Source organism: Mangifera indica, chromosome 10 (genome assembly GCF_011075055.1).
Source record: "Mangifera indica cultivar Alphonso chromosome 10, CATAS_Mindica_2.1, whole genome shotgun sequence".
Classification (NCBI taxonomy): Eukaryota; Viridiplantae; Streptophyta; class Magnoliopsida; order Sapindales; family Anacardiaceae; genus Mangifera; species Mangifera indica.
Genome location: NC_058146.1, coordinates 9,366,823 through 9,393,970, shown reverse-complemented (window position 1 = coordinate 9,393,970; position 27,148 = coordinate 9,366,823). Strand labels below are relative to the sequence as shown.

Sequence of the window (27,148 nt, the reverse complement as noted above, 5' to 3'; positions counted from 1 at the left end):
TACCTACAATCATGAAAGAAAAAGAAGTAAGAGATAAGAACACTTAGTAAGGGGAAAGAATTAGGTAACTATCTCTATTCCTGTTCTAACTCAATCTCGGGACTTAACCTCACATCATAACCTCTATAAGAAATTGAAGAGATACTCTAGTTTATTTTTTACTATTTGGGTCATACTTTGTCTCATCTGGTGTCTATTTGATACTTTCTAGAAGCTGACTATAGGGATTTGACACTTTTCTAAGCTCGAGCTCTCTTTCTTTCTCTCACTACACCATTTTTGAATCTAAATTGAGCTCTACTGCGAGCTAACCCTATTGGGGGTCTATGTCCTACTACGAACATGTACTACTGCGGACGTGTCCTACTACGAACATGTCCTACTGCGGACGTGCACTACTGCGGGCGGTGTAGTGTAAAGTGCCCCCTCATAGGTTATAGCATACATGTGTGTTTTATATCTTACTAATCTTGCTTCCATCTAAATCTATTCATAACCCATCAAACCATACTCTTGAGACGACCCCTGAATCTTGAACCCCAAATTCCTTTTCTTGTTTTTTTTCTTTTTCTCTCCTTTCTTTCGTTTTCTTTCCTTTCTTTCTTTCTTCCTTTCCTTTTTCTCATTTTCTTTCTTTCCAAAAACTATGAAATATTGTTCATTTGGTAGGGTAGCCTTCTTTTTCAAACAATTTAACAGCTCAAACGATCTCTAATTCATACAAGTTATATATCGTTAAAAAGAGGATTCAAAGAGATTTCCAACAAGATATAATAGCACTCTTAATTCATTAGATAAGATAGTCAAAACTTGAGATGAAATCAGTGGCAAAAAATTGTCTTCACTATTTATTTGGTAAAACAGGCCTTTTGGTTCATACAATATTTAACAGTCCAAATGATCTCTAATTCATACAAACTATATATCATAAGAAAGAGAATTCAAAGTGATTTTCAACAAGTTATAATAGCACTCATGATTCATCAGATAAGGCAGCCAAAACATGGGATGAAGTCAGTGGCAAAAAACTGTCTTCACATTTATTTGGTAAGACAGTTTTTTTGTTCAAGCAATTTAACAGTCCAAACAGTCTCCAATTTAACAAGTTATATATCATTGAAAAGAGGATTCAAAGAGCTTTCCAACAAGCTATAATAGCACCTATGATTTATCAGATAAGGTAGCTAAAACGTGGGACGAATTCAATGGTAAAACTGTAAATATTCTCCAACTCTCTACCATCAACAAAATCACACACATAGATACTCCAAATGGCAAAACAACATTTCTCAACTTCAAAATCATCATTCATAACATAGATCCAAGAAACCAAAAGCCTAAAACATGCAACATATCAAGGATGATACCCCTTACCTTATTTCAAGTTAATCTTTGCAAGTTGGCTCCCTCCTCCTTATTTTGCTTTCTTTATCACCAAAATCACCTTAAATCAACACCAAAACATACTAACATATTCATATAATATGCATCCAATATATATATATAAACATAGGTAAAGGGAAAAGGAAGAGATCTTTTGGTTACCAAGGCTCTCAAAGTGTTTTCTCTTATTTTCCTTCCTTATTTATCTTCCAAAACCCTTCCAAATCACCCACTTTTCTTCAAAAAACACAGCAAAAGCAAGAGGAAATCTGCCTCCTTCTGGAAGAAATGGGAAAATGATGAAAAAAGGGGTAAAAGTTGCCTTTTTTTACTTTTCTCTCTCTATATATAATCTTTATCTCATTTTTTTTTCTTTTTTTTTCTTTATATATATATATATCTATATATTTATATATATATATCCAAAAACACACATAGACATGTGAATATATATATATATATATATATTTAAAATTAGAAATATCTCAAAACAGGGTCAAAAGACATAAATACCCTTGAAACGTACCTGAGTGTATTACAACTTTTCCCTCCTCACAAGAATTTCATCCTCGGAATTCATAAAAACAACTCTAGATAATTCTCCTTCATGGTCTGCTCCATTTCCCAGATAGCCTCCTCTATCTTCTGGTTTCTCCATAAGACTTTTACTAGAGAAATCTGTTGATTCCTTAGTTGCTTAATTGTTTTGTCAAGTATCTGAATCGGTCTTTTTTTATAACTATGGTCTTCTAATAACTTAATATCATCTGTAGTCACGACTTGGGAATGATCACCAAGACATTTCCTCAAAGATGAGACATGAAATACATCATGAATCTGATCCATATTGGCTGGTAAAGCCAATCTATAAGCCACTTTACCAACTTTCTCAATTATCTCATATAGACCAATAAATCTGGGGGCTAGCTTTCCTTTCTTTCCGAATCTCATCAAATGCTTGAATGGAACAACCTTTACAAAGACAAACTCATCCACGTTGAATTTCAAGTCTCGACGTCAATGATTTGCATAACTTTTTTGTCGATCCTAGGCCTGTTTCATTCTTTGCCTGATCAACTAGACCTCATCAATCATTTTCTAGGTCAACTCAGGCCCAAGGTATCAGGATAACAATCTCTCTCTCCTATCTCATCCCAGTGGAGAAGAGAATGACACCTCCTGCCATATAATGCCTCATAAGGTGTCATCTGAATAGTCGTCTGGTAGCTATTATTATAAGCAAACTTCACTAAGGGCAACATTTCTACCCATGTAACTTTATGATCCAGGTAACAAGCTCTCAACATGTCCTCTAAAATTTGATTAGCCTTTTTTGTATGTCCATCTGTCTGAGGATGATAGGCTATACTAAATGTCAAATTAGTACCTAAAGATCTTTGGAGACTTTTCCAAAAAGCTAATACAAATCTCGTATCATGATCAGATACTATGGTCCTGGGTACCTCATGTAATCTAATAATCTCTCTAATAGATAATCTCCCTAGTAGATTTATGGTAGTAGTATCTTTGATGGGCAGGAAATGAGCTGACTTGGTCAATCTATCCATAATCACCCAAATAGCATTGCATCCATTCTGAACCCTAAGGAGTCCATTGATGAAGTCCATGAAGATATGCTCTCATTTCCATTCTGGAATAGGCAGAGGTTGAAGCAACCCTGAAGGTCTCTGGTGTTTGGCCTTAATTTGCTGACAAGTGAGACATCTGGTAACAAACTCACCTATATCCTTTTTCATGTCTGACCACCAAAATTATCTTTTTAAATCCTGATACATCTTTACACCCCTAGGGTGGGTAGTGTAAAGAGAACTATGAGCCTTTGTAAGAATTCTTTGTCTCAATTTGATTATCTGGGGAATATACACTCGATCTCTAAATTTGAGAACTCCATTTGATACTTGAAAATCTGTCTTGAAACCCTCTTAAACCTTCTGAATTTTCTGTTGACACCACTCATCTTGTGTTTGAGCCTTTCGAATCTCATCTATGAGAGTGGGCTTAATCTCTAATCTGGTGAGGGCTCCAATCATAAGCTCAATCTGGTCTCGGTCCATATCTCTTTGAATTTGTCTCTGGACCATCAGTTGTGATATCATCACGTTTCTACTGAGGGTTCACGTAGTCCTTTTAGTTCATACAATATTTAACAGTACACATTATCTCTAATTCATACAAATTATATATCATTGAAAAGAGGATTCAAAGAGATTTCCAAAAAGCTATAATAGCACTCATGATTCATCAGATAATTCAGCCAAAACGTGGGATGAAGTCAGTGGCAAAAAACTGTCTTCACTGTTTATTTGGTAAGATAATTTTTTTTTCAAGCAATTTAACAGTCCAAACAGTCTCCAATTCATACAAGCTATATATCATTGAAAATAGGATTCAAAGAGCTTTCCAACAAGCTAAAATAACACCCATGATTCATCAGATAACGCAGCCAAAATGTGGGACGAATTCAATGGCAAAACTATAAATATTCTCTAACTCTTTGCCATCAACAAAATCACACACATAGATACCCTAAATGGCAAAACAACATTTCTCAACTTCAAAATCATCATTCATAACATAGATCCAATAACCAAAAGCCTAAAACATGCAACATATCAAGGATAATACCTTTTACCTTGTTTCAAGTCAATCTTTGCTAGTTAGCTCCTTACTTCTTGTTTTGTTTTTTTTTATCACCAAAATCACCTTAAATCAATACCAAAACATACTAACATATTCATATAACATGCATCCAATATATATATAAACATAGGTAAAGGGAAAAGGAAGAGATCTTTTGGTTACCAAGGCTCCCAAAGTACTTTCTCTTATTTTCCTTTCTTATTTATCTTCCAAAACCCTTCCAAATCACCCACTTTTCTTCAAAAAACATAGCAAAAGCAAGAGGAAATCTGCCTCCTTCTGGAAGAGACGGGAAAATTATGAAAAAAAGGGTAAAAGTTGCCTTTTTTGACTTTTCTCTCTCTATATATAATCTTTATCTCATTTTCTTTTTTCTTTTTTTTCCTTTATATATATATATATTTATATATTTATATATATATCCAAAAACACACACATACATGTGAATATATATATATCTATATTTAAAATTAGAAATATCTCAAAACATGGTCAAAAGATATAAATGTCCCTAAAACGTACCTGAGGGTATTACAGGTATGATGTTCTAACATTCATATATAAATATAGAAATAACTATTTTACCCCTATAAGGGAGAAATATAAGAAAAAAAAAGATAAGGCTTAACGAAGACTATTAGTGATGGAAACCACTATAAGTATGTCTAACTATGTGGATAATTGCACATACCTCTATCAGAATGGTTTTGAGTCAAAAAACTAGAAACGATGTATTATGTTAGTATAGACCACTGAGTTGTGTGTAGTGTGATTGTGAAAGCAACATGATCAATTTGTGTGACTTGATACCTTTTGATGACTTTAAACTAATATAAGATGTCTTAGTTTTTGGGATGTTCATACATGCACTAGCGATGTGCATCTTAGCATTTAAGATGCATGTGTAATGTGATAGTAGGAGAGGTCTAGGGTTTCACTGTTCTTATAATATGATATCTTTAACCCGAAGCCCGATCGACACTTGTAAAAAGGTATGACATATGAATAACATTTGAAATGTCTCATGTTTTCACTAGGCATTCGGGACGTCGTTATGCATCATTTGATATTAGTTATCTGGGATGACATTGTCATTAAGTATAGGGCACTGGGCATCGAGTTGATTTGAATAGGTATTTGAGATGTTGGAAAACATCCATGTTAGCATAAGGAGATAAATTGAGGACACACAATTTTATGACTATTGTGATTTATGTATATATGACTTTTTTAGGCATTGTGAGAATGTCTACTTACTAAATATGTTTCACTCACATATTGTCTTGTGGTTTTTGCAAATAGGGTTATGGAGTAGTGGAACGGCGACAGAGGAGCTAGCAAGTTAGCTCATAATGGTGCATGAGTGTAAGGGCATCTTCATAATTTTATGTGTTGATATTTCATAAGATTATTCATATTCTTTTATGCATGGTTGTTATTATGTTTTGATTTTAGACAACTAAAATTGTTTATTGAATAATAATGCACTTTTCGGATTGTTGGGATTTTATTAAATATCATGCATATTTTCATTGCATAATCTATGTGAGAAATTTTAAATTGACACATCTCTTCAGATACATATTCTATGTAGGGGTATGTATTGGGAAAAGGGTGTTATAATATCTTATGCCCTTGTTAAAGTAATCAATATCTCAATTGTCTACTATCTCTTATGCCTCGCACACATGTTGATTGGACTATTAGACTAACTAATTATGATACAATGATTATAAGAGGAAATTGATCATAGTCTCTCTTTGACCACATAAGCATAACTACAAGACTACTAATTAAATTATCATCTTAGGATGCCTCATACCACCGGCATGTGTGTGATATATTTCACTGATTATGTGAGGAAACTAACAGAAATGTCATTACCTGTTACTATGCATACTTGAACTAAAAATAAGTGGTTAATGTGCATTGATGTTGAGTGCATGATGCATCTTATAAGTATCTCTCTCTCATATAATCCAATTGTTTTCGCATATAACGTCACTTACGCACACAACCAGTGACTATTTTGGTATACAACATTTTCCTTAACTCTCTCTAGTTTTGACCCATATTTAACTCAATTGGGGTTTATGTTATCTTCCACATAATTGGACACTTTTGATATGACTAGTTATCTTAATTCTCCTTTATTAAGGCATTTTAATCCTCTTAATCTCTTTACCATAACTTAGGGATAAAATAGTTATTTTTTTACTAAATAAGCAGACGTCACTAGCCCTATGTCATCATGCCTTTCAGACAATCCAAGCATGTGCATAAACCTCTCTAACGGCGGGCATACCTCTTGTTGCAAACTAACGGTCAACCTTACACTAATTAATGTCATTGAGTATTATCAACCACGATCATTCTTTTCTCAAAACATAGATATCCTATCAAAATAAACCATGCATGGGCGTGTGTCTCATACCATATCACTGTATATAACCTATCCTTATGACAAACATGCTCGATGCACGAAAAGTTTTCTTCTATTGAAAGAGATATAGAGGCATCCATATATGCTTACACAAGCATGTATCAGAGTTTAAAAAGTTGTGTCCTATTGATTATGTGTTTTTCAGCCAAAATTCGATAGCCTAAATATGCACAGTCATCCAAAACATGCCTCTAAACATCATAAAGACTTTTCTTTAATCAGAAAGATTACTATATCTATAAATGTTTAGATCATAAACATTATCATCACTAGTCTTTAATTCCATTATAAGCAATATATTCATATAAATTACACATTGTTTTATCATGCTTTAAACATATAAACATTCATATGATCATCCCAAATGTCAAACAACATCCAAGGAATTATAAGCTCATGAATACAATCCATATGCTCGACAATAATCAAAACTGATTAGCCAAGGGGGACATTATACTTACTTGTCCTCTAAAGAATGCTCATCTTCATGTGGCTTTAGCGATCCTAACAAATCTAACTTTTTCTCTTGCTCTTTCTAACTATCTCTCTCGTTGGTTGGTTATTGAAAGAATATGAATACAAAATAAAACAAATCAGGTCTTGCATCTTTTTTTATTTTGACAAACAAATAGGATGAACGATCGTGCGTCTCCCTTACACGGACGTCCTTATCATTACCCATTAATGGTAGTTTTCAAAATCATCGCAAAATTATACCTTATCCAATTTCAAATTTGTTGAACACATACACAGGTATATATTCCTACACACACAATAGTGTATTCCTCCGTACTTTATCATTTTCATGCATTCGATGTGAAATAACTCTTTTATCCTTTAAAGGCATGAATGGGCATCACCCCCCAAGGTGCATAATCGTCCTTACTATAAAATTAATGGTACCAATTTAATTTATATAAATATAGAGAAAAAGACTAAAATGTCATTAAGTTTACTAATGGGTGTTACATCAATCAATTAGATCGATAACTCTCTGCATGCCTTATTACTTACCTCACCTATATTCAAAACCATATACAGAGGAATGTGTGAATGTTACAACACTGAGTAAGTAAGTGGTCTATCGATGCCTAAGCAAACTCTTGGATGTTTTCTAACATCCCAAATGCCCATTTGACTGATTTGTGGCATACTCATGTCTTAACTCCATAGGTACTATCATCCTAGATGACTAGCCATAAGCTCATGGTATTAATAAAAAACCGTCTCCTAATCTCAGCATCGTCAATGCCATGTGAAAGCATATTGAATGACGTCCCATATGTTTATGACTATTAGTGCACAATACATAGTGTTATAACAACCGAGCATTGAGCTAACTAGACATCGATGCCTCGGTCACATGAGAAAATATGAAAGTAGTCCTTCCCTTTCTACATACATATAATTATGAGACTATAAACTATTAATCATCCTCAAATGGCCTTACTATAAGTGCGTACGTGAAACATGTTGCTGACCATGTAAGGAATTAATCTAGTGCAACCCTCCCTTACCATACACACTTGAATATGAATGAGCTACTAATGTGTCTTGGTATTAAGTGCATGAATAGGTATCTATGTAACATCTCATTCTAGATACATACCCTTAAAAGAAATATAAATTCAAAGAGACATGTATTTTAAAACTTAACTTACTTCATTACAACAAAATTAAACAACATGACACAAAGTTCAAAAAGGTGAATAAACATTTAAATTGCACAATCAACAATCTCAAATAATAAATCAAACCATCAATAGTGTCTGAAATCTAAAATACAATAATTGAAATGTGCATAAGAGACACATAGTCTCAAAATACATCATAACTCAACATAAATATAAATAACAAAGATGCCTCTCCTCATGCAAGCTCCATAGGCTACACCGCTAGCTCCCCTGTATGCATTGTTACTCACTTTGTCTGCCTATAAAACCATAAACAACTGAACCTTTATCTTATAGAATATATTATATTTAAGAACTTTTGCTTGAAATGTATAATATTTATGAAATTAAATATGGTAAGGCGTTGCAGACTCCAAAACCATAGGTAAGTTTGGATAGTTCGTCTAAAGGTAAGTCATGTATATGGTCTATCCTACACAAAAGTAAACAATAAAAAGGTCAAATTTTCAATTATAGCGAATTTGATAATTTTATTAGTATTGACCACTATCATTAAATTATAAGTTAGGAAAATGAGTTTTTCGATGTTCTAACATGGTGGAAAATATGATATATTATAACACATCTGGTGTCTACTATAGCATTTAAATTTACTTTTAGTGTAAGTGGATGTATGTTGGATAATAAACAGTCCAACTTATAGCCTAATATGATTAAAGTGATAATGTGCATAAAATATTGAATTATTGTAAAATTTAATTTGTAGAATCAGATAATAAATAATATTTTTAAAGAATTCAAGAATTTAGACATTACAGATGAATATAAATTACATAGATAAGAAATGAAATTTGTGTATTTTATAATTGAATTTATTTTCCTTATATTTGATTTTTTTGTTTATCATATAACTATATTCTTTCATCATAAATGAGAGATTTTTAATTAAATTTTCGAGGTGATATTCCTGTTTGTATTACTTCAAAAGTGAATATTGATAATTTAAATTTAATTATATATTAAAAATATTTTTAATTAAACACATAACCGACCCAACTAGACCTGGCCACGGTTCATGAACCGTCGGTTTCGGTTCGGAATCACCGGTTCACGGTTCAAAAATATAAGGACCCTGAATCGAAACCGTAACAGGACGGTTCGTCCACGGTTCATGGCCCAGGTCCAGAACCGACGGTTTTGGTTCGAAACCGATATTAAACCGTCAATTCTAATACATGATTTTGATTTAATTTTTAAATTATTAATTAAAATAATTGAAAATTAAAAGAAAGGCTTGGACTTAATTTTTCAATTAAGCTTCCTATGTATCTTCTTGGGGTTTAGAAGAACCAAAGCCTACGTAGTTCTCTTACCTTTGCATATCTAATAACTGGCAGTACCCTCTTACCTTATCATTCACCTCCACTATCTTGAGTATTATTTCCCGTCGTCATCGAACTATCCGTAGTTAAATCAAGCGATTCTTCATTGAAATCTACTTTCATTTCTTGTTGGCGTAATTCGGCTCTTGTCCAATCGTCCACACATACTTGGACTTCAATAGATTTGAGAGCCACACTTAATCGTCTCTTATCCAATATATTACCCTTTTGACTAAAAACTTGTTCTACTGCGACAGTTGATACTAGTGCTGCTAGAACTTGTTTAGCAATAGCTGCTAATATTGGAAAAGTTGATGCGTGTCGACTCCACCATTCTAAAACTGGAAAGTCTTTACCTATATTGCTATCACCAAACTCAAAAATAGTAGTTAAATAAATATCAAGCTCCGAGGTGGAGCCTAATGTTCCTCTTGGTCTTTTGCCCCTTTGCATCATAATACGATCACCATAACTCATATTTTGGGTTGATGATGGGGCAATAGGTGGTAGAGAGTAAGAAGAACCACCATAAATTAATGCATATTCAACATAAATTTCTTTAATTAAATTCATAATATTAGTTATAGTTAATGGAATATTAACTTCATCTACTTGCAAACATTCATAATATAATGTCAAATAATCTGTGACACCATCTAATTTAAATCTAGGATCAAAAAAACATGCAACAAGAAAAAGTTCTGGAATTATTTTATAGTAATTTAACCATTTTGTTTTCATTAAAAAAATAGTTTCTTGTAGAATAATATCTTGTTTGACTTCTTGTAAAGCCCTAATAATATTAACAGCTTCATTTAAAAACAAATGAGAAGTGGGATAATAAACCCCACTTAAAGTATATGTTGCATTATTAAAATTTCTTAATACATTTAAAATCTTTTTACAAATATCCCAATGTTGGGGATATAATATAACTTGTAGCACATTTTGTGAAATAAATGAGCATAATAAATCCCTATAATCAAATGACTCGTTCAGTAATTCATATGTTGAATTCCAACGAATCGACATGTTTTTAGGAAATCTTTTTGGTCTTTTATTATATTGTTTATAAAATTTACCCCATTCTTTCATAGTTTAAGGATGTGTCCATAAATATGAAATTGTTATTTTTATTGGACTAATAAAATTATTAAGACAATGTAAACCATTTTGTACACATAAATTTAATACATGACATGCACATCTAATATGAAAAAATCTACCACCTAAATTAGGTTTACAAATATCAATTAAATCATTTATTGAGACAGTATTTGAACATGCATTATCAAATGAAATTGAAAAAATTTTATAACGTAATTTATATTCTTCTAATATTCCTTTAATTATTCTATAAATATTATCAGTCGTATGTCGTTCATCAAACACCCTAAATGATAAAATTCTTTTTTGTAATAGAAAATCGTCATCTATCCAATGACAAGTTATACCCATATAAGAGTGACCTTGCCAATGGTCACTCAAAATATCACTACATAGAGATACACGTTCACTAAAATTTGTAAAAAATTGAATTAACTCTTTTTTTTGTTTTTTATATAAACTAAATAATGTTTTTTTTAATGTATTTCTTGGAATAGTTTTATGTGCAAGATTTAATGCAGTTTTATAATAATTATTAAAACCTAAATTTTCACCAAAACTAAATGCTAAATGATCTATTGCTACTATTTTTGCAAATTCTTCTTTACTTTTATTATCACTATACATAAATAAATATTTGTGTATAGAACCATACCCGGTTATTTGTGTTTGGCCTCGGCTTTGCCTCATTTTTTTCGGATGCTTTCACTCCAAGTGCCTTTTAAATGTCCCGTATCCACCTTCTTATTTGAATTTGTAAATTTGTCTACAATAATTGCAAGCAACATCAAAATTACCATCTTCCTTTTGTATTTTCTTGAAATGAATTTTGAAAATATCAGATGTAAGAATTTTTTGAGATTGTTGTTCCATCTCCATCTGTTGTTGATGTTGTTGTTGTTGCTTCACCTCTTCATATTGGTTTTCACTTTCTTGTGAATGAAAATCATCTATAAGTTGATTTTTATTCACATTTGATATATGTGAATATTGACCAAATCTCCCATTACAGGAAGAATTTCCACTACTTGCCATTTTTTGATAATAAATAAAATTAATTATATAAATAAATTATATGATTAATTATAAAAGATAATAAATAAATAATAAATAAAATTAATTATAGAAATAAATTCTATAATTAATTATGAATTGTATAAAAAAAATTGAAATTGAAATTAATAAAAAAAATTGAAATTGAAATTAATAAAAAATTAAGAAAGAATTTAATTAAATTTAAGAAAATTTGATTGAATTGAAAGATTGAGAGAGTATTAAGAGTTTAAAGAATGAGAATGAGAGTTTGAAGGATTGAGTGAGAGAGTAGAGAGATTGAGATTTGAGAGAATAGAATTTGAAGGGGTATATATAGAAAAAAAAAATTTTGAAAAAAATTAAAAATAGGGGGGTAAATTGAGATTCTAAAAATTGCAAGGGACCCTGCGCAGGGAACCGTTGGCTTTTTAAATAAAATTCAAAAAAATTCAAAAAAATTCAAATTTTTTTCGGTTCAGCACAGTAAACCGCCCGTTCATAAACCGGTGTGAATCGACGGTTTCACGGTTCCAATTTATATGAATCGGAACCGAACCATAGAACCACGGTTTCGGTTTCGGTTCAGCCTGGTTTCGGGTCTGTCAGTTCCGATTCCAGTTTCATCTGCATCGATTTCGATCCGGTTCACGGGCTAAATCGGCCCGTGGCCAGGTCTAGACCCAACACAACATGACCTATGAATTTAATAAACTATGCCACTGACTTTCAAATCTTGACGGATCGGCTCGGCTCACTAAACCCACATTATAGTTGATTTGATCTAGGTGCAGCCCAGCCCACCAACACTGTCTGACCGGGTACGACCTGATGACAACCTTCACCTTTCCCTTTCACGGTCACTTCCCAGATGACACTTTTGTACATATAGACACAGAAGGCGTATTATCGACTCTTAAAGAAAATGCATGATGGAGTGTTTAGGTGATTGAATTGCCCTATAAATACCGGGAGCGTACCCATCACCTAATTTTTACACGCCCAATCATCTCTTTGTCTCAGTTAACTTTTTCACTAATTGCGGTCCATTACCCACCAAAACCCATCCCTAATTCTTCGCTTCCTCTGCTTTTTACACTCTCTTTCGCTAAATATCTCTAATTCTAGGGTTCTTCACAAATTAGGGTTTTCTGTTGAGACACAATCAAAGTGTTGGGAGTTTCTGCTTCAATGGAGGCCACGGCCGGAGTCGCTGCCTCACGCGGCGGTGGTTCTTTGCCGATGACGTCATCACGCAAGGAGTGGCGTGCCGTTTCTGACCATCATACCGTTCGAAATGTCAGCGATGAGGTGGTTATGTCTCACCAGCAATCTTTACACTTGGGTTGTGCTTGGTTGCCATGAAAATGTATGAGTTTAGAAAGAAATTAACGTTCTCAAAAAATGCTTTTTCCCTTCTTAAGGACCAAAATAACAAAAAATACAAAAAATAGTATTTGAGTATTTGGAGGGTTAGAGTTTATCTCATTTTCTTTATTTTTTGTTTGCTTGATTTATATGTGTATGATATTTTTCGTGGTCATTGAATCAAAATGCAGAGGATACATCAAAATAGAGTTGGAGTTTGTTGGGCTAAGTGGTGAGAGAATTATATGGTTGACAATTTTCAGACATGGGTAGCTAGTAAATTTATATTCACTTCGATGCTATTTTTGGGCTGCTGATGAATTGGGGATATTGAATTTAAAATGTAATAAATTGTGATTTATGGTTTCTAGTTGTGTTTCTTTATATTTAGCTCTAATAAATAATTAATTGACATAATTATGTCAAATTAGCCCTAACTGAGGTTTTTGTTTTTTAAGGTTCTAATCGAAAATTTATTTTGACATCATGCTTCTGCTGGTTATCATGAAAATTTTGAATTTTTACCGTCTTTCCTATCTATTAACTGAGGAACTAGTTTCTTAAATCTTTCTGCTGAGTTTTTTTTGGTCATTCTTTGGGAAAATGTTACACAAAGGATCTAGAACAATCAAAATTGGGGCAATCTGATGAGAGAACAATATATGAGGTAAGGTTTTGGCCTTAGTATTCAACTTTAATTTCAAGTATCATGGAAAGTGAGCATAAGTTGATGTTTATTTAAGGTGCAGCAAGGAAGAGAACCAGCTGATGTGGACTTCTGTTCCATCCCAGTAGATTGTAGTTTGGGTAATGACTTATTACAGCAACGGCTTCATAGTGTTGCTAGACAAAGAGAAGAGTTGCAACATCTGGAGATTGAGCTTAGAGCTCAAATAATTGCAAGAGCTGAGATCATTGAAATGCAAAACCGCTTTGAATCTCAAATTAAGGAGCATTCTAATGCTACTGCCAAGCTTCAGGTTTGTATTTGTATATAAAAGTAATAAGTCTTTATCATAAATGGGACATGTTTAGAGTGCAACTTTTTGAAGAGGAATTCTTGTTTTTTATGTGCTCAGAAATCATAATATTAGCAGAGTGCCATTTCAATATAGTGCTTTTATAATTAAACTGGCATAATTTGTTTTTCTTGTGAATGAGACAATTTTTATCTTAAAAGGAGGCCTTTTACCTCTAACCTTTCATATATGATGCCTGAAATAGGCTACAAACGGCCATTTTAGTTTCAATTCTTATTGCACTTTTCTTTTTTGAATGCATTTTAAGTTGACAGTTACAAATTTTGATTGCTTCTGAGTTCTGACCTAAATGTGGCTCAACTTGGTTGTGAAGGAGCAACTTCTTGAAAGGGAACAAAGCATACATGAATTGGAAAATAAAATGGAAGAGAAGGAGAGAGAGCTACATGCAATCAAATTAGACAGTGAAGCGGTTTGTTGATTTGATTGTTTTGATGTTTCTTCTAACTACTTTTGTTGATTCTATGGTGATCGTTATCTCTTAAATTATTTTTTAGTCTTGGGCTAAAGAGGACCTTTTTAGAGAACAGACTAAAGAACTGGCAACATTCAGGTGTGTGCTTGTCATTAAGATCTTTATTCATTCAAGTCTTTTTTCTTTCAATTATTTTTGTATCTTTTGTCTTACCTTGTGAGTGGCTGCCTGAGCATAAGTGGGGAAATGGTTGAATTATTGAAAAATGATATTATTCTGGAATATACATTTAATAACTTGATTCAATAAGTTCTTTAATTGGTTGATTCTTGCTGGTCCATTAATTTATGGCATTCTTGATAGATTGTAGTGGGTGTTTGATGTTTGGACCTTTTAAACGAATTTGGATGGTTATTTCCTTGTGCAGAAGAGAACGTGATCATTCTGAAGCTGAAAGAGCTCAACACATAAAACAAATACATGATCTTCAAGAACATGTACAAGAAAAAGAGAGACAGCTTATTGAATTACAGGAGCAGGTCTTTATATTGTCATTCTCCTTGTGTGCATGTAACATGTTATTGAAATGGATGTTAAGGCAACAATTTTCTGGTGCATATGCTAGGAGTATACATGTGTTAAAAGTTATGTTCAGTTGTTAACTTTCTGAATTATTTAATCTATGAAAAAAAGGCGACAATTTTCGCCATATGGTATTTACAAAACTTAGTTTACATATAATTTGCAACATCAAAATTCTCTTACAAGCTGTAATATAACTTTTTGTGGCTGCATGTGCATTACCTAACAGCTATCTCATCTTCCAGAATAGGGCTGCTCAGGAAACCATTATTTACAAGGATGAACAACTGAGGGAGGCACAAGCTTGGGTTGCTCGTGCTCAATTACAGTCAACCACAAACCAGTCACTACAGGCTGAACTGCGTGAACGTACAGAACAATTTAACCAGCACTGGTTAGGTTATCAAAGACAGGTTGATTATAGGGGGATATTTTCTCTCTCAGTTTTTAGGTTTTTGGTCTATCTCCTGTTTACCATTTTAATTTTCTCAGTTTTTAGCAGGATGTTTTTGTGTTTCACGTCAACTTTTTGTATTTGAATGTTGGAATCTATTTCCTTGGGATTTTATGCTTTGTTTTTTTCCCAACCTAATAGGAGTTTATCATTTCAATTTAAATAGATTTGTTTTGGGGTTATTGATTCTAGTTTGCTGAGATGGAGAGACTACATTTGCATACGATACAACAGCTTAGACATGAGCTGGCTGATGCAAGAGAAAGAAATGGAACTTTCACGGATGAGTCACGTGTATCACAAAAAATTTCCAAGGATGTACCTCAATTTGGTGAGAACAATGGGAGCCAACTAGATGCAAATGGAGGTGGCACAATGAATTCTAGTGCTGGGCCCCACCCAAATGCAAATTCAGATAATGCTTCTTCTTTTGCTTCATCTGGCAATGCATCCACTCAGGTAGGTTTGCTTGTATTTTTAACGATTTTTTACTGCTATTCATAGTGTCTTTGCGTTGCATGTGCTTTATTGTTTGTAGAGAACATCTAGTTTGGATATGAAGCTGAAACACTGTTCATTATGCTATTTCTTGAAGTAATTCATATATTCTTCTCCTTGAGCTGCAAGCAACAAATGTTGTTTTGTGTTAATTATGATCCATGATGTCAGCTCCTTGGCCTTTGTGAAGATGATATGGTGAAGTGTGGTTGTTTCTTGAGGAAAAAATGAAATGAACCCCAAGGGTTAACAAAATTGGTAAAACATTAGAATTTCCAAGAAAAATGCTTGAGTTATAGTCTCTGTCATGCTTGTGAAATCTTGACTTAGTGCAGTGGTTGTAGATTCGGTCACTGTATTTGGGTTTACTTGTCTAACAAATACGAGCAAGATCCTCGGTTATTTAAAAAAAAAAGAAATGTAGATTTTATACTCCACATAACTGTAATGAATCCTGAAAGGGAAGTGTTAATACATTTCAATAATCGTCCATATTATTGAAAAACTGTTGAGTTAAGTGTCTGGTATGCTGCATGGCTATTTTGGGTTTGGGGCTGGATGGTCAGCTATCTAATGAAGATTGATTTCTAAACTCTTGGAATGCATAAATATTTTTTACGAAATATAGCGGAAGTTGTAAGGTGAACTAAGAAACATAGAAGATACAAGGTCCGTATGTATTGAATCTATAGGTATTAATGATAAATGTTAAAATTAATGTTAAATGTGTTCATTTTTTCTTTAAACATCTTAATTCGTTAGGGTTTTTAAGTTGAGTATGGTTTTCTAGGATCAGTTCAAGCTGTAGTAATCTCTCTTTTTTGTTTTGTTCTTTCTGCACAGGCAATGCAGTTGTAAAAGCCTCCTAGTCAGATAATTTGTTTTTGTAGTAGTGGATACCTGATCCACTGTTGAACTTTTTATTCATTGAAATCCACAACTCTTAAGTCTCCCCAAAAAAAAAAAATGCTGACATTAAATTTTTTTTATTTTCAGCCATTCCTTTTCTCCTTTTCCTTTGTTCCTATTGTTGTGCTTGCATTGTGTACATGGATCTGTTTTCCAACATTTTCCAATTTCTGCTCATTATTGAGTACATAAATCTAATTTCCAACATGTTCTTGTTTCCACTTATTAATAGACTGATCGTGTGCCTGGCATACCAATTACTCCATCATCTCTGCTTGGGTTACCGACCTACCTTCCACCTGGGCAATTGCCTGCTATTCATTCTTTCATCATGCATCAGCCGGGGGTTCCCCATGCTCTTCCATCACATGTTCCGCAATCTCATGTTGGGCATTTTCACTCAATGCCAGCAATGTCATCCCTGCAACAGTGGCAGAACCAACAGGTATCATCAAATGAAAGCATCATATTCATCTACATTGTTGAAAATTATTGTGTGATGTTTGTTCTCTTCTTCAGGCTGTATCAGAGGGTTCACAAATTTCTGCACCATGTCAACAGCCACCATCTCAAACAGATCAAAACCTTTTGAGATCAGGTGCCAAGTATGAATATGACATGTCCATAAATGGAAAAACTCTTCAGTCCGGTTTTTTGGAAGTTCATATCAGCCAAGGCATGAAGCCAGACTCAGTGATTTCTTCATCATCCGCAGAAGCACAGGTTCTGTCTTTTGGATGTTTCTGTTCTTAATATTGTTTTGTTGTCGCATTGTTTCTGTATGCAATATGAGTAATACTATGTGCACAATTTTGTATTTAAAGAATGACATGTCATCATGTGATTGTGTAGTTTAAAATTAGAGATAAAACAGCACCCAATCACATGGTGACATATCATTGTTTTTGCACATTGTTTGTACACATAGTTTTATTGATGCAGTATTGACAGAACCCTGCAAAACACTTTTTTACAGGTTTTTGAGTCAATGGATAGAAGCTACCTTGTTGCTCATCAAACTGATCAGAACTTGTCACAAGTTTCTTCCCAATTTTGTGATGTCTTGAGACTAGACAGCATTGAACAGAACAGTTCCAAGGTTTATATTTAACTGTGTTGACCGGGTTATTATTTTAGCTGTTGGTAAATGGAACAGAGAATAAGCTTATTTTTCCATTTGAACTGTTACAGGTGCAGCGTGATCTGAATTTAACTGATAATGGACTACAGGATGAAGTTGTAAAAGCAGAAGAGCAAAGTTCTGCAGCAAGTGCATCTCCATCTGATAATACAATTTGTTCGATTTATCCCGGTGAAACCACAATCAAGAATGACAGTGGTGCAACTATGCATGAAGCATTGATCTCAAATGCACATACAAATACACTAATGGCAGGAAAGACTTCAGACTCTAGTCTCCTTGATGAAAGATCTTTATTGGCATGCATTGTCCGCACAATTCCAGCTGGTGGTAAAATTCGAATTAGTTCAACGGTAAATGAATTTCCATTGAAAACTTTTAGCTATCACAGGTAGCTTGGCAATTGCTACATGCCCAATTTGGTTTTGATTTATCAACTTTGTTGTCGGTGCTGAGTGCAGCTACCAAATAGACTTGGCAAAATGCTTGCACCTTTACACTGGCATGAGTATAAGAAACAATATGGAGAGCTTGATGACTTTGTGGCCAGCCACCCAGAGGTGAGTACATTGGAAATTCAGATTATAAGTTAATGAATTTAGTGTATACCATCTCTTCTGACTGCATTTTTTATTTTAGTTATTTGTTATTGAGGGTGACTATATTCAGCTGAGAGAAGGGGCACAAGAAATGATAGCAGCTACAGCAGCTTTTGCAAAAGTTGCAGCAGCAGCTGCAGCATCTTCTCCTTACTCCTCATTTTTGCCCTCTGTGGCTGTTACCCCAATGGCACGGCCAAAAAAGTTTATTGATTCCAACTCAGTTATTCGGAATCAGCATCTTAATGGTGTTGATTTTTGTATGGCTGGAGGTCTCTCAAACATAAAGATTTTAACCAAATCTAGGGACCCATTTGAACTGAATGGAGTGAATTTTGAGAGGTCAAGTGTGATAAGTAATCAAAACAAGGGCTCAACTCCAGCAAGGTCTAATTTTGGTGGCAAGCAGCAGGGTAGGTATTGGTCAAAAGGCAACAGGATATATATATATCTGAATTCTTGTGTATGAACTTGTTTCTATTATTAGATGAAAAGCTCATTGCACAATATTTTGCTGTCTTGCAGGGCAACTGGTGCTGCACTAACCTCCTGCAGATGGTAAGTACAGTTTTAACCACTTTGAATTTTGGCCAGTTGTTTTGTGTTTGTGTTGAGGCTTCCTTCTGGGTTATGCTTGCTGTACTCAAGTTAAACTGTTTTGCAGTGATTGCATCTTGAAAGAGCCCATTTTTGAGTTATCATATGATCTGACCTTTGGTTAAGATAATTTATTAGTTTACTACGTGAACTTTTTGGTATCAATAGTTCCCAATCAAATGGCAACTCAATTGGACTTAAATTTTTACAAATATTTTGAGAATTGTTGCATTGCTATTATTTAGTCAGATTTCACTGTTGTTAAGAGTGCTGACATTCATTAGTTGATTAGAGTTGGACGTTAAACAAACTGGTACTATCCTACTGCAACTCTAATTTTAAATGATGGTAGGTATGATATGATCTCAATAATTGCAGACCGCAAACTGAAAAATGATAAAATAGTGCTACATCAATTGATAGTATTACAACAGTCTGCTTGTGATGAACGAAGGTCTCCACTTCTGTTATGGATGGCCTATAAATTATCTCATATTTATGAGTCAATGTGGCAATAATATAGTGGTTAATTAACAGAGGTTTTTAAACATGTTCTTTAGATCCTCAAAGCAGTGCATTCTCGGGAGCTTAGATAATCTGTCATTAAATTGTGTTATTTAAATAAATTTATTGTTTTGGCAGGATGGATGGAATCACATGGATAATATTTTGATTATAGAGGTGTACTAAGCACTGATCTGAGAATATATTGGGAATGAGTTGTAGAATGTACTTCCAGATTGGAATTATTAGCAATTTTTTGCATATGGTATGAATCAATCTATCTCAGAATGAAACTGCCAGCTGACATAGATTTTATTCATTGTTTTCCACCCGTCTTTGTTGGAAAATTTCTAAATTAACTTTGTCATGTACTCAAGATTGCAGTCACCGTGCAGTGATATTCTTGCCCACAGTTTGCATTTGTGCATTCGAATGGATTGTGAATTTTTATGATTTGGGTATGACTTCCCGAACACCTGGTAATTGGTGTTTTTTGAAAACCTTGATGGGAGTGGGATAGCAGAGTGGAGGTGCTGGAATGTCTTATGAGAGACATCAATTACAGCAATGGTTTGCCAAGAATGATATGGAGGAACCTAGTGAATTTGTAATTCTAGAGTAGGAAGTTGTTGGTAACTGGATAAGGTTCTGAGTCACATGAAAACAATTGCTTGAAAACTGTCAAATCTTTTCATATTAGGTTATCATTAAAGATGGCTATACGGTATACAGTCTTTCAAGCATTCTTAATACCAATTGAAAGCGATGCGGTAATAAAGTATAATAGAAAAAATCCATTATCTTGGTTTACAAATCAAATTTAAAGAAAGCCCTAGGCACCAGGTCTCATGCCAATTTGATTCCTCATAAGTTGCTGTTGTCGTACACAAGGATACTGGTGTCATGGCTGCCTGGCACGGGTGCATGTAGTGCTTGCACCCGTGTTAGCAGATTTATCAGAGCACTTATTACCTTAAAAAAATAAAAATGATTTATCGTAGCAGAGTTCAATTACTACTCTAGGAGAAATTTCCGGCTGGGCAGCTGTCAGGCCCTTGGGCGCACCAAGATGCAGGGTTATAGTTAATTATTGGGATGGCACTAACCGGCCAACATACTGTGGTGTCTGACAGCTATCGTAGATGCTATCGTAGATACTATCATAGATAGGTGACATATAATTGAGCAGTAATTCAATACTACAGCCGCTCTAAATATAAGTGGTTGTTGATATTTGTTATTTATTTTCATATCTGGGAGTAATTAATCTTCTATTAATCTATTATATTCTTTATAAATCTTTTAATATGGTTAATTATAACTGTTTTAATAATCTTTTATTAAAGGTTATATTAGATTAGTATCAAATTATATCAATAATTTTATAAGAGGGTTTAGTAATATTAAGTTTAAAGATCACAAGTTTCATCATTGGTTAAAGGTTGTGTTCTATAAATTTTGAAGTTACCATCTTAATAGAATTTTCTTAATGAGTTACTTTGGTGAACATGTCTAATTAATATGAATCAATGTATTACACCAAGTGGTTAGCAAACAATTTGAGATACATGAGATCTATTTGTGATTCTCTTAGATAAATTTTACATTGATGAAATATAAGAAATATATTGTGTTTGTTTGTATTATGTTTGTGTATTTCATATGTGTTAAGAATGAGAAAATTTGATTGATTAAATAGTTTGTGAATTTATTAAACTATCAAGATGCGTTTTAGGTTATAAAACCCAAAGATATAATTATGATGAATTGTGTGTCTAAAGTAGACAATATCTTAACAATAGACAAACTATTGAGTCAAAGATGTTACAAATAGTATCAGAGCAGCTCTATGTGTCCTCTTGAGCGATGATGAGATAAACCTCAATGAGGATACCGAGTCCTATCAAAGGATATGTATGTGATACATTTAAGCAAATCCCACTTTGACAAAACACAAACGAGATATTGGGTCTGTCTGTATTTTGTCTGTGTATCTTATATCGGTTAAAGATGAGAGAACTTTACTGGTTAAATAGTCTGCAAGTTTTTTAAGCTGTCAAAACGTGTTTTGGGATGTAAGGCTCAGAAATAAAATCACGATAGATTATGTATTCAAAATAGATAATATCTTGATAATGGACCGAGTTATTAGATCAAGAATGTTACACTATCACTATCTTTTAATTTGGTCTTTCAACACTATAATAGTTTTAATCATATTATTTATGTCATATGTTAGAAGAATATTAGGAGTAAGAACGAATCTAGAATGGTCATTAATTATCACGATTAGTGACATGTACAAATTCCCTCGTCATGGTTCCATCGCCAAGGACATTCATGTAATTACACAAAGTAGGATAATGATGGAGAGGTGTCATTTTACTAATATAACCATGATACAAGTTACAAGTTTAAGCTAATACATTGATTAGAGCATTGACTTTAGAATATTTACTCTATCAATCTTTAACTTGCACTATAACCAATTAGTTATTAGTTAACACCAAATGATGCAATGTGTCTATCATGCTTCTACCATGACAAATGATTGGTTAGCGGGTCGACTATGTTATCATTTATGTCAACTCTACAACACCACACTACACAGTTTCCCTAATAAGGTGGAATCATTTAAATATGCCTTTGGACCATCGGTGAGACCATAACTTCTTTGCATAAGCTATTGTCTTATTGTTATCACAATAAAGTTCTATAGGGTTAGCAATACTACGAAACACACCAAGTTTAGTGATAAACTTCTTTATCTAAACTACCTTTTTAGTTGTAGCAAATAAAGCTATATACTCTTGACTCCGTTCTATAGCCACACCAAGCTTGAAGCTCTTCTAGTTAACCATAACATCATTCAAACTAAAAACAAAACTAGAGTGCGATCTAAAATCATCCCTTTTTGTTTGAAAACTTGAGTTTATGTAGTTTCTTGCGATGATTTCTTGATCTTCTTTTATAAATCGATAAAAAATCCTTACTCATTTTCAAGTACTTAAGAATGGTCTTATTGATGTCTAGTGATGCTCACTTGGATCTAATTGATTTATAATACAAACATCCAAAGAATATGATACATCAATCTAAGTGTACAAAACAACATACTTGATCAATCTTATCTCTCCCATTTTGTGATTAAAGACACGTGTCCTTATTGAGATATACATTATGTTGTTGGAGTTAGTGCTCTAAAACTAATCTTCATGATGATATAAATTGATGTAAGGTCATATTTAAATGTCTTCTAGTGATACTTTTTATTTGTAAGTGTATATGCTTACACGTCTATCAAGACAAATATCTTTAGAGTTGTAGAACCATGATGAAAAGAGCAATGTGTAATTTGATTATAAGAAACCTATGAGCATATATATGGCTACTTTAAAAGCATTCATAGTCGTGGTATTATTTTGACAAAAGACATAAATAATATAGTAAGTCTATTATAGTTATGAATGATCTTACTAAAAGGTAGTTATCGATTTTATGTGTCGAGATTATTGGTATTACCTAAGTGCAACACATTAGTTCATGTTAACTACATGTTCACTAGAATAACCTATTAGAGGATTCCAGATAGATGGTAATCCCAAATTTTATGGAACATACTCTATAATGGACAATAGTGCATGTGATCTTTTGACTTTAGATCATCGGAATGTCATACACACTAGTTTATCCAGTTTGACACTAATTTAATGTAGTATTTTCCTAAAAGCTATCAATACGATAGTTGTTGGTTATGTTGAGAAATGTATCAAAGCTATAAAGGATTAACATATATAAGATTCATCATTTTTGGATAGAAGAGTATATATCTCACCATGTTGTTTGGTTATAACAACGTACTGAAAATCTATGGCTATAATAGGAACGAGTTGGTATACAATTTAATGTGTATTCAATCATTACGTGAGTAACCAAACACTAGTATCAAAGATAATATAAGGTAGATGTTATTTCAATTCCTCATCCTTGATTAGATATTAGTTGTAGAAGGCTAATATTAGTATCCCATTAATTCTTTATTGTTTGGATTGTTATGATGTCTTGTTAGAAAACGCTTATGATTTGTAAATAAATGATTGATTAATTGTAGATTAATTATAAAATTTATTCACTGTTAACACAATAAGGAACCTATGAGTCACATACAATAGTAAATTGATAGTTACGATTAAAAGGTTATATATCTATTATATATAGAGTGAATAACACTATGAGTCACATACAATAGTAAATTGCATATAGAGTGAATAACACTTGAATGTCATGATTTTGAGCTCTATTGATAAGTAACATGGATCAAATTATATCATGATGTATATCTTACTTATTGTTAGACTTAAGTGAAATGAATTGAAGCTTTATTAACGAGTAATATGAATCCAATTATATCATGATAAATCCAATTATATCATAATCTAAAGTTAAAGGGTTAGAATGAAAATATTGGAAGTTGACTAAAGGTTTACTAGGCTAATTGTTCAATATAAATTGAAAACTTTTTCCATAATTCACTAGAGTCATCCTACCCTTAAATATTGAGATATTTTTCTTTCAACTCTCCCTTCATTTTCATTCATATTTCTATGTAATCTAGGTATTGCATAATTCCCTAAATAACTTTCATAAGTTTTCGTATTTGTGGTTACCTCCGTGTAGATGAATAAAGACCATTGTATGGATATTCTTTGATCAGGTCAGTCTGATGAAAACATCTATAATGTGCATTCATGTATTGCACCAACCTGTCTACAATAGTTTCAATATGTGAAAACTATCATCACTTTTAGTAGGATCACTCAACAAAATAATAATTTCATTATTATTATACATGTCTTTATTGCAATGTTAGGATTACTAATATTTCTAGAATGCGCACTTAATGTGTACATAGGGCTTTCACGATCCGTCGTTTGACCCCTTTGTTATAGTTTTATCATTCTAAGCGCATGTTATTCGTAGTATCATATAAATAGTCATCATATAAATTGAATAATAGTAAATCCTTTTATTAATGATTAATAAAAAAAATTACATCTACAAATGTCAAATTCGATTGACTCTAGAGCACCTACCCTAACAATCTTCCACTTGCATTATAACTAATCAATTATATATCTAATGTCGAGCTCGACTACATACCTATGATACTTATACTATGACAGAGGTTTTGTTAGTGAGTTAGCCAAATTGTTATTTGTATTAGTCTTTGCTATATGTTTGTCATTTTGTTAAACAATCTTTTGGATTAAGTGATATCATCTGAGTATATGCTTGGATTTTTTATAAGATCGCGACTCTTTTGCTTGAGCAATCGCTCAATTATTCTCGCAATAGAGTTTAATCAACTTGGTGATATTTGAAACCACTCCAAGTTTAGTCACAAACTTCTTGATTTATACAACTTCTTTTGTCACTTGAAAAAGGGCAATATTCTAAGACTTAATAATAGAATCAATTACTATACTTTTTTTGGAGCTTTTCCAACTAACTATAGTACTTACAAACAAAACATAAACCTTGATTGAGATTTGTAATCATCTCGATTAGTTTGAAAACTAACATCATTATAGCCTCTTACGATGAGTTTAGATTTCCTCTCATAAACCAAAAACGCATGTTTAGTCCTTCTTAAGTATTTAATGATGTTCTTGACAACCATTCAATGTTTTTTCATTTGAATCAGATTAATATCTACTACAAATGTTTAAGGCGTATGAGACATCAATCTTTGTGCATAGCATGACATAAATGATTGATCCTATAGTCGAGATATATGAGATCTTACTAATCTTATCTCTTTCAAATTATATAGTTGGACATATATCTTTTGAAAGATATATACCATAGGATATGGGTAGAAATTCTTTCTTGGATTTTTCCATATATAATCTTGTCAATCTCATGTTTACATATGTGTTTTGATTTAGAGCCATCAATTTATGCTTTCTATCTCAGTAAATTTTAATCTCAAGAATATAGGTTGTTTTCTTTAAGTCTTTCATGGAGAAATACTTGGATAACCTAGTCTTTACCGATTGCAATTTAGTATGTCATTTCCAATAATCAAGATGTCATCGACATAAAATACCAGAAATGCTATTACACTCCTATTGATCTTCTTGTACACACAAAATTCATCTTTATTCTTGATGAATTCAAATTCACGAACAACTTCATCAAGATGAATATTTCAGCTTCTCAAAGCCTATTTAAATCCATAAATCGACTTTTCTAGGTTGCATACCTTATTTGTCTATCCAACAAGAATAAAACCATCGGGTTAAATCATATAAATGTTCTTTATAAGGTTTTTGTATAGGAATGCAGTCTTGACATCCATATAAAAGATTTAATAGTTATAATACACACCTATAGCAAATATAATCCTAATAGACTTAAGGATAATGACTGGTGAAAAGACTTCATCATAATCTATGTCATACTTTTGAGTAAAACATTTGGCAACTATTTATATTTTATTGGCATGCGTGTTACATTCCATATCAATTTTCTTTTTAAAAACTCATTTACACCTTACAAGCTTTACCTCTCTAGGTGCATCAACCGTAGTTTATATTTGGTTCTGGTATATAAAGTCTATTTTAGCTTTTATGACATCCAACTATTTATCAATATCTAGACTTGAAACAACCTCATCATAGGCTTTAGATTCGTCATCATTGATGACTAGTACATCATTGTGCTAAGCCAAAAGAAAACCAAATCTTTCTAACTCGTGACGTACTTATATAGATCTACATAACAGTTGTGTATGATAAGATTGTTCCACCTGAAGTGGAAGAACTTCATTATCATGATTAACCATCTGTGATGACACATTGTCTTGTCTAACATCTATGGTATCTTATGATACAAAAACTTCATCGAGTTCTACTATCCTTCCACTAGTTCTCCAGAGAATAATTTCCCTCTAAAGGAACATAAGGTATGAGTAACAAAAAATTTTTGCTTTTTAGAGTGGTAAAAGTAGTATCCCTTAGTAACCTTTAGGTACCTTACAAAGATACATTTTTCAGACTTAGCATTTAACTTATTTAAAGTTAATTTTTTTACATAAGTTTCACAACGTAAAATCCTTAAGTAATGTAGATTACCCTTTCACCTAGTTTATAACTTATAGTTTTATCTATATATTTAGATAGGCCACGGTTTATTGTATAGACTACAGTTTCTAGGGTATGACCTTAGAAAAATATGGGTAGATTACAAATCTCATCATGGACTTGACCATTTCTATCAAGGTCATATTCCTCTGTTCAAATACACCATTATGTAGTGAAATACCACGAGCAGTGAGTTGAGATACAACCCAATATTCCTTAAGATATTGTCTAAATTTAACACTCAAGTATTCGCC

General features: G+C 32.8%; 1 protein-coding gene across 5 annotated transcripts; it reads left to right on the top strand.

The window, feature by feature from the left end:
• The first annotated feature begins 12,519 nt into the window (after window positions 1–12,519).
• LOC123227883 (nucleoprotein TPR-like) lies at window positions 12,520–20,161 on the top strand. Of its 5 annotated transcripts, none has more exons than XM_044653006.1 (16): window positions 12,520–12,953; window positions 13,627–13,677; window positions 13,754–13,990; window positions 14,364–14,462; window positions 14,548–14,603; window positions 14,893–15,004; window positions 15,293–15,460; window positions 15,694–15,960; window positions 17,141–17,353; window positions 17,428–17,631; window positions 17,885–18,007; window positions 18,100–18,402; window positions 18,511–18,609; window positions 18,689–19,061; window positions 19,174–19,206; window positions 19,313–19,447. In XM_044653006.1, exons 1-15 carry the CDS (start codon window positions 12,834–12,836, stop codon window positions 19,191–19,193), a joined length of 2,445 nt encoding a protein of 814 aa, XP_044508941.1. In that variant the 5' UTR covers window positions 12,520–12,833; the 3' UTR covers window positions 19,194–19,206; window positions 19,313–19,447. The 5 variants fall into 5 exon arrangements, with proteins under 5 accessions (XP_044508941.1, XP_044508942.1, XP_044508940.1 ...); XM_044653007.1 differs by lacking the exon at window positions 19,313–19,447 and adding an exon at window positions 19,888–20,161 and having other exon boundaries at window positions 12,521–12,953; window positions 13,760–13,990; XM_044653005.1 differs by lacking the exon at window positions 19,313–19,447 and adding an exon at window positions 19,888–20,161 and having other exon boundaries at window positions 12,521–12,953.
• The last annotated feature ends 6,987 nt before the right edge of the window (window positions 20,162–27,148 follow it).

Bases quoted from the DNA above. Each gene is read 5' to 3' on its own strand.
- LOC123227883 (XM_044653005.1), top strand. From the start codon at position 12,834: ATGGAGGCCACGGCCGGAGTCGCTGCCTCACGCGGCGGTGGTTCTTTG. The intron at 15,461-15,693 runs GTTGATTATAGG...TATTGATTCTAG, and splicing joins GGTTAGGTTATCAAAGACAG to TTTGCTGAGATGGAGAGACT. The intron at 15,961-17,140 runs GTAGGTTTGCTT...ACTTATTAATAG, and splicing joins CTGGCAATGCATCCACTCAG to ACTGATCGTGTGCCTGGCAT.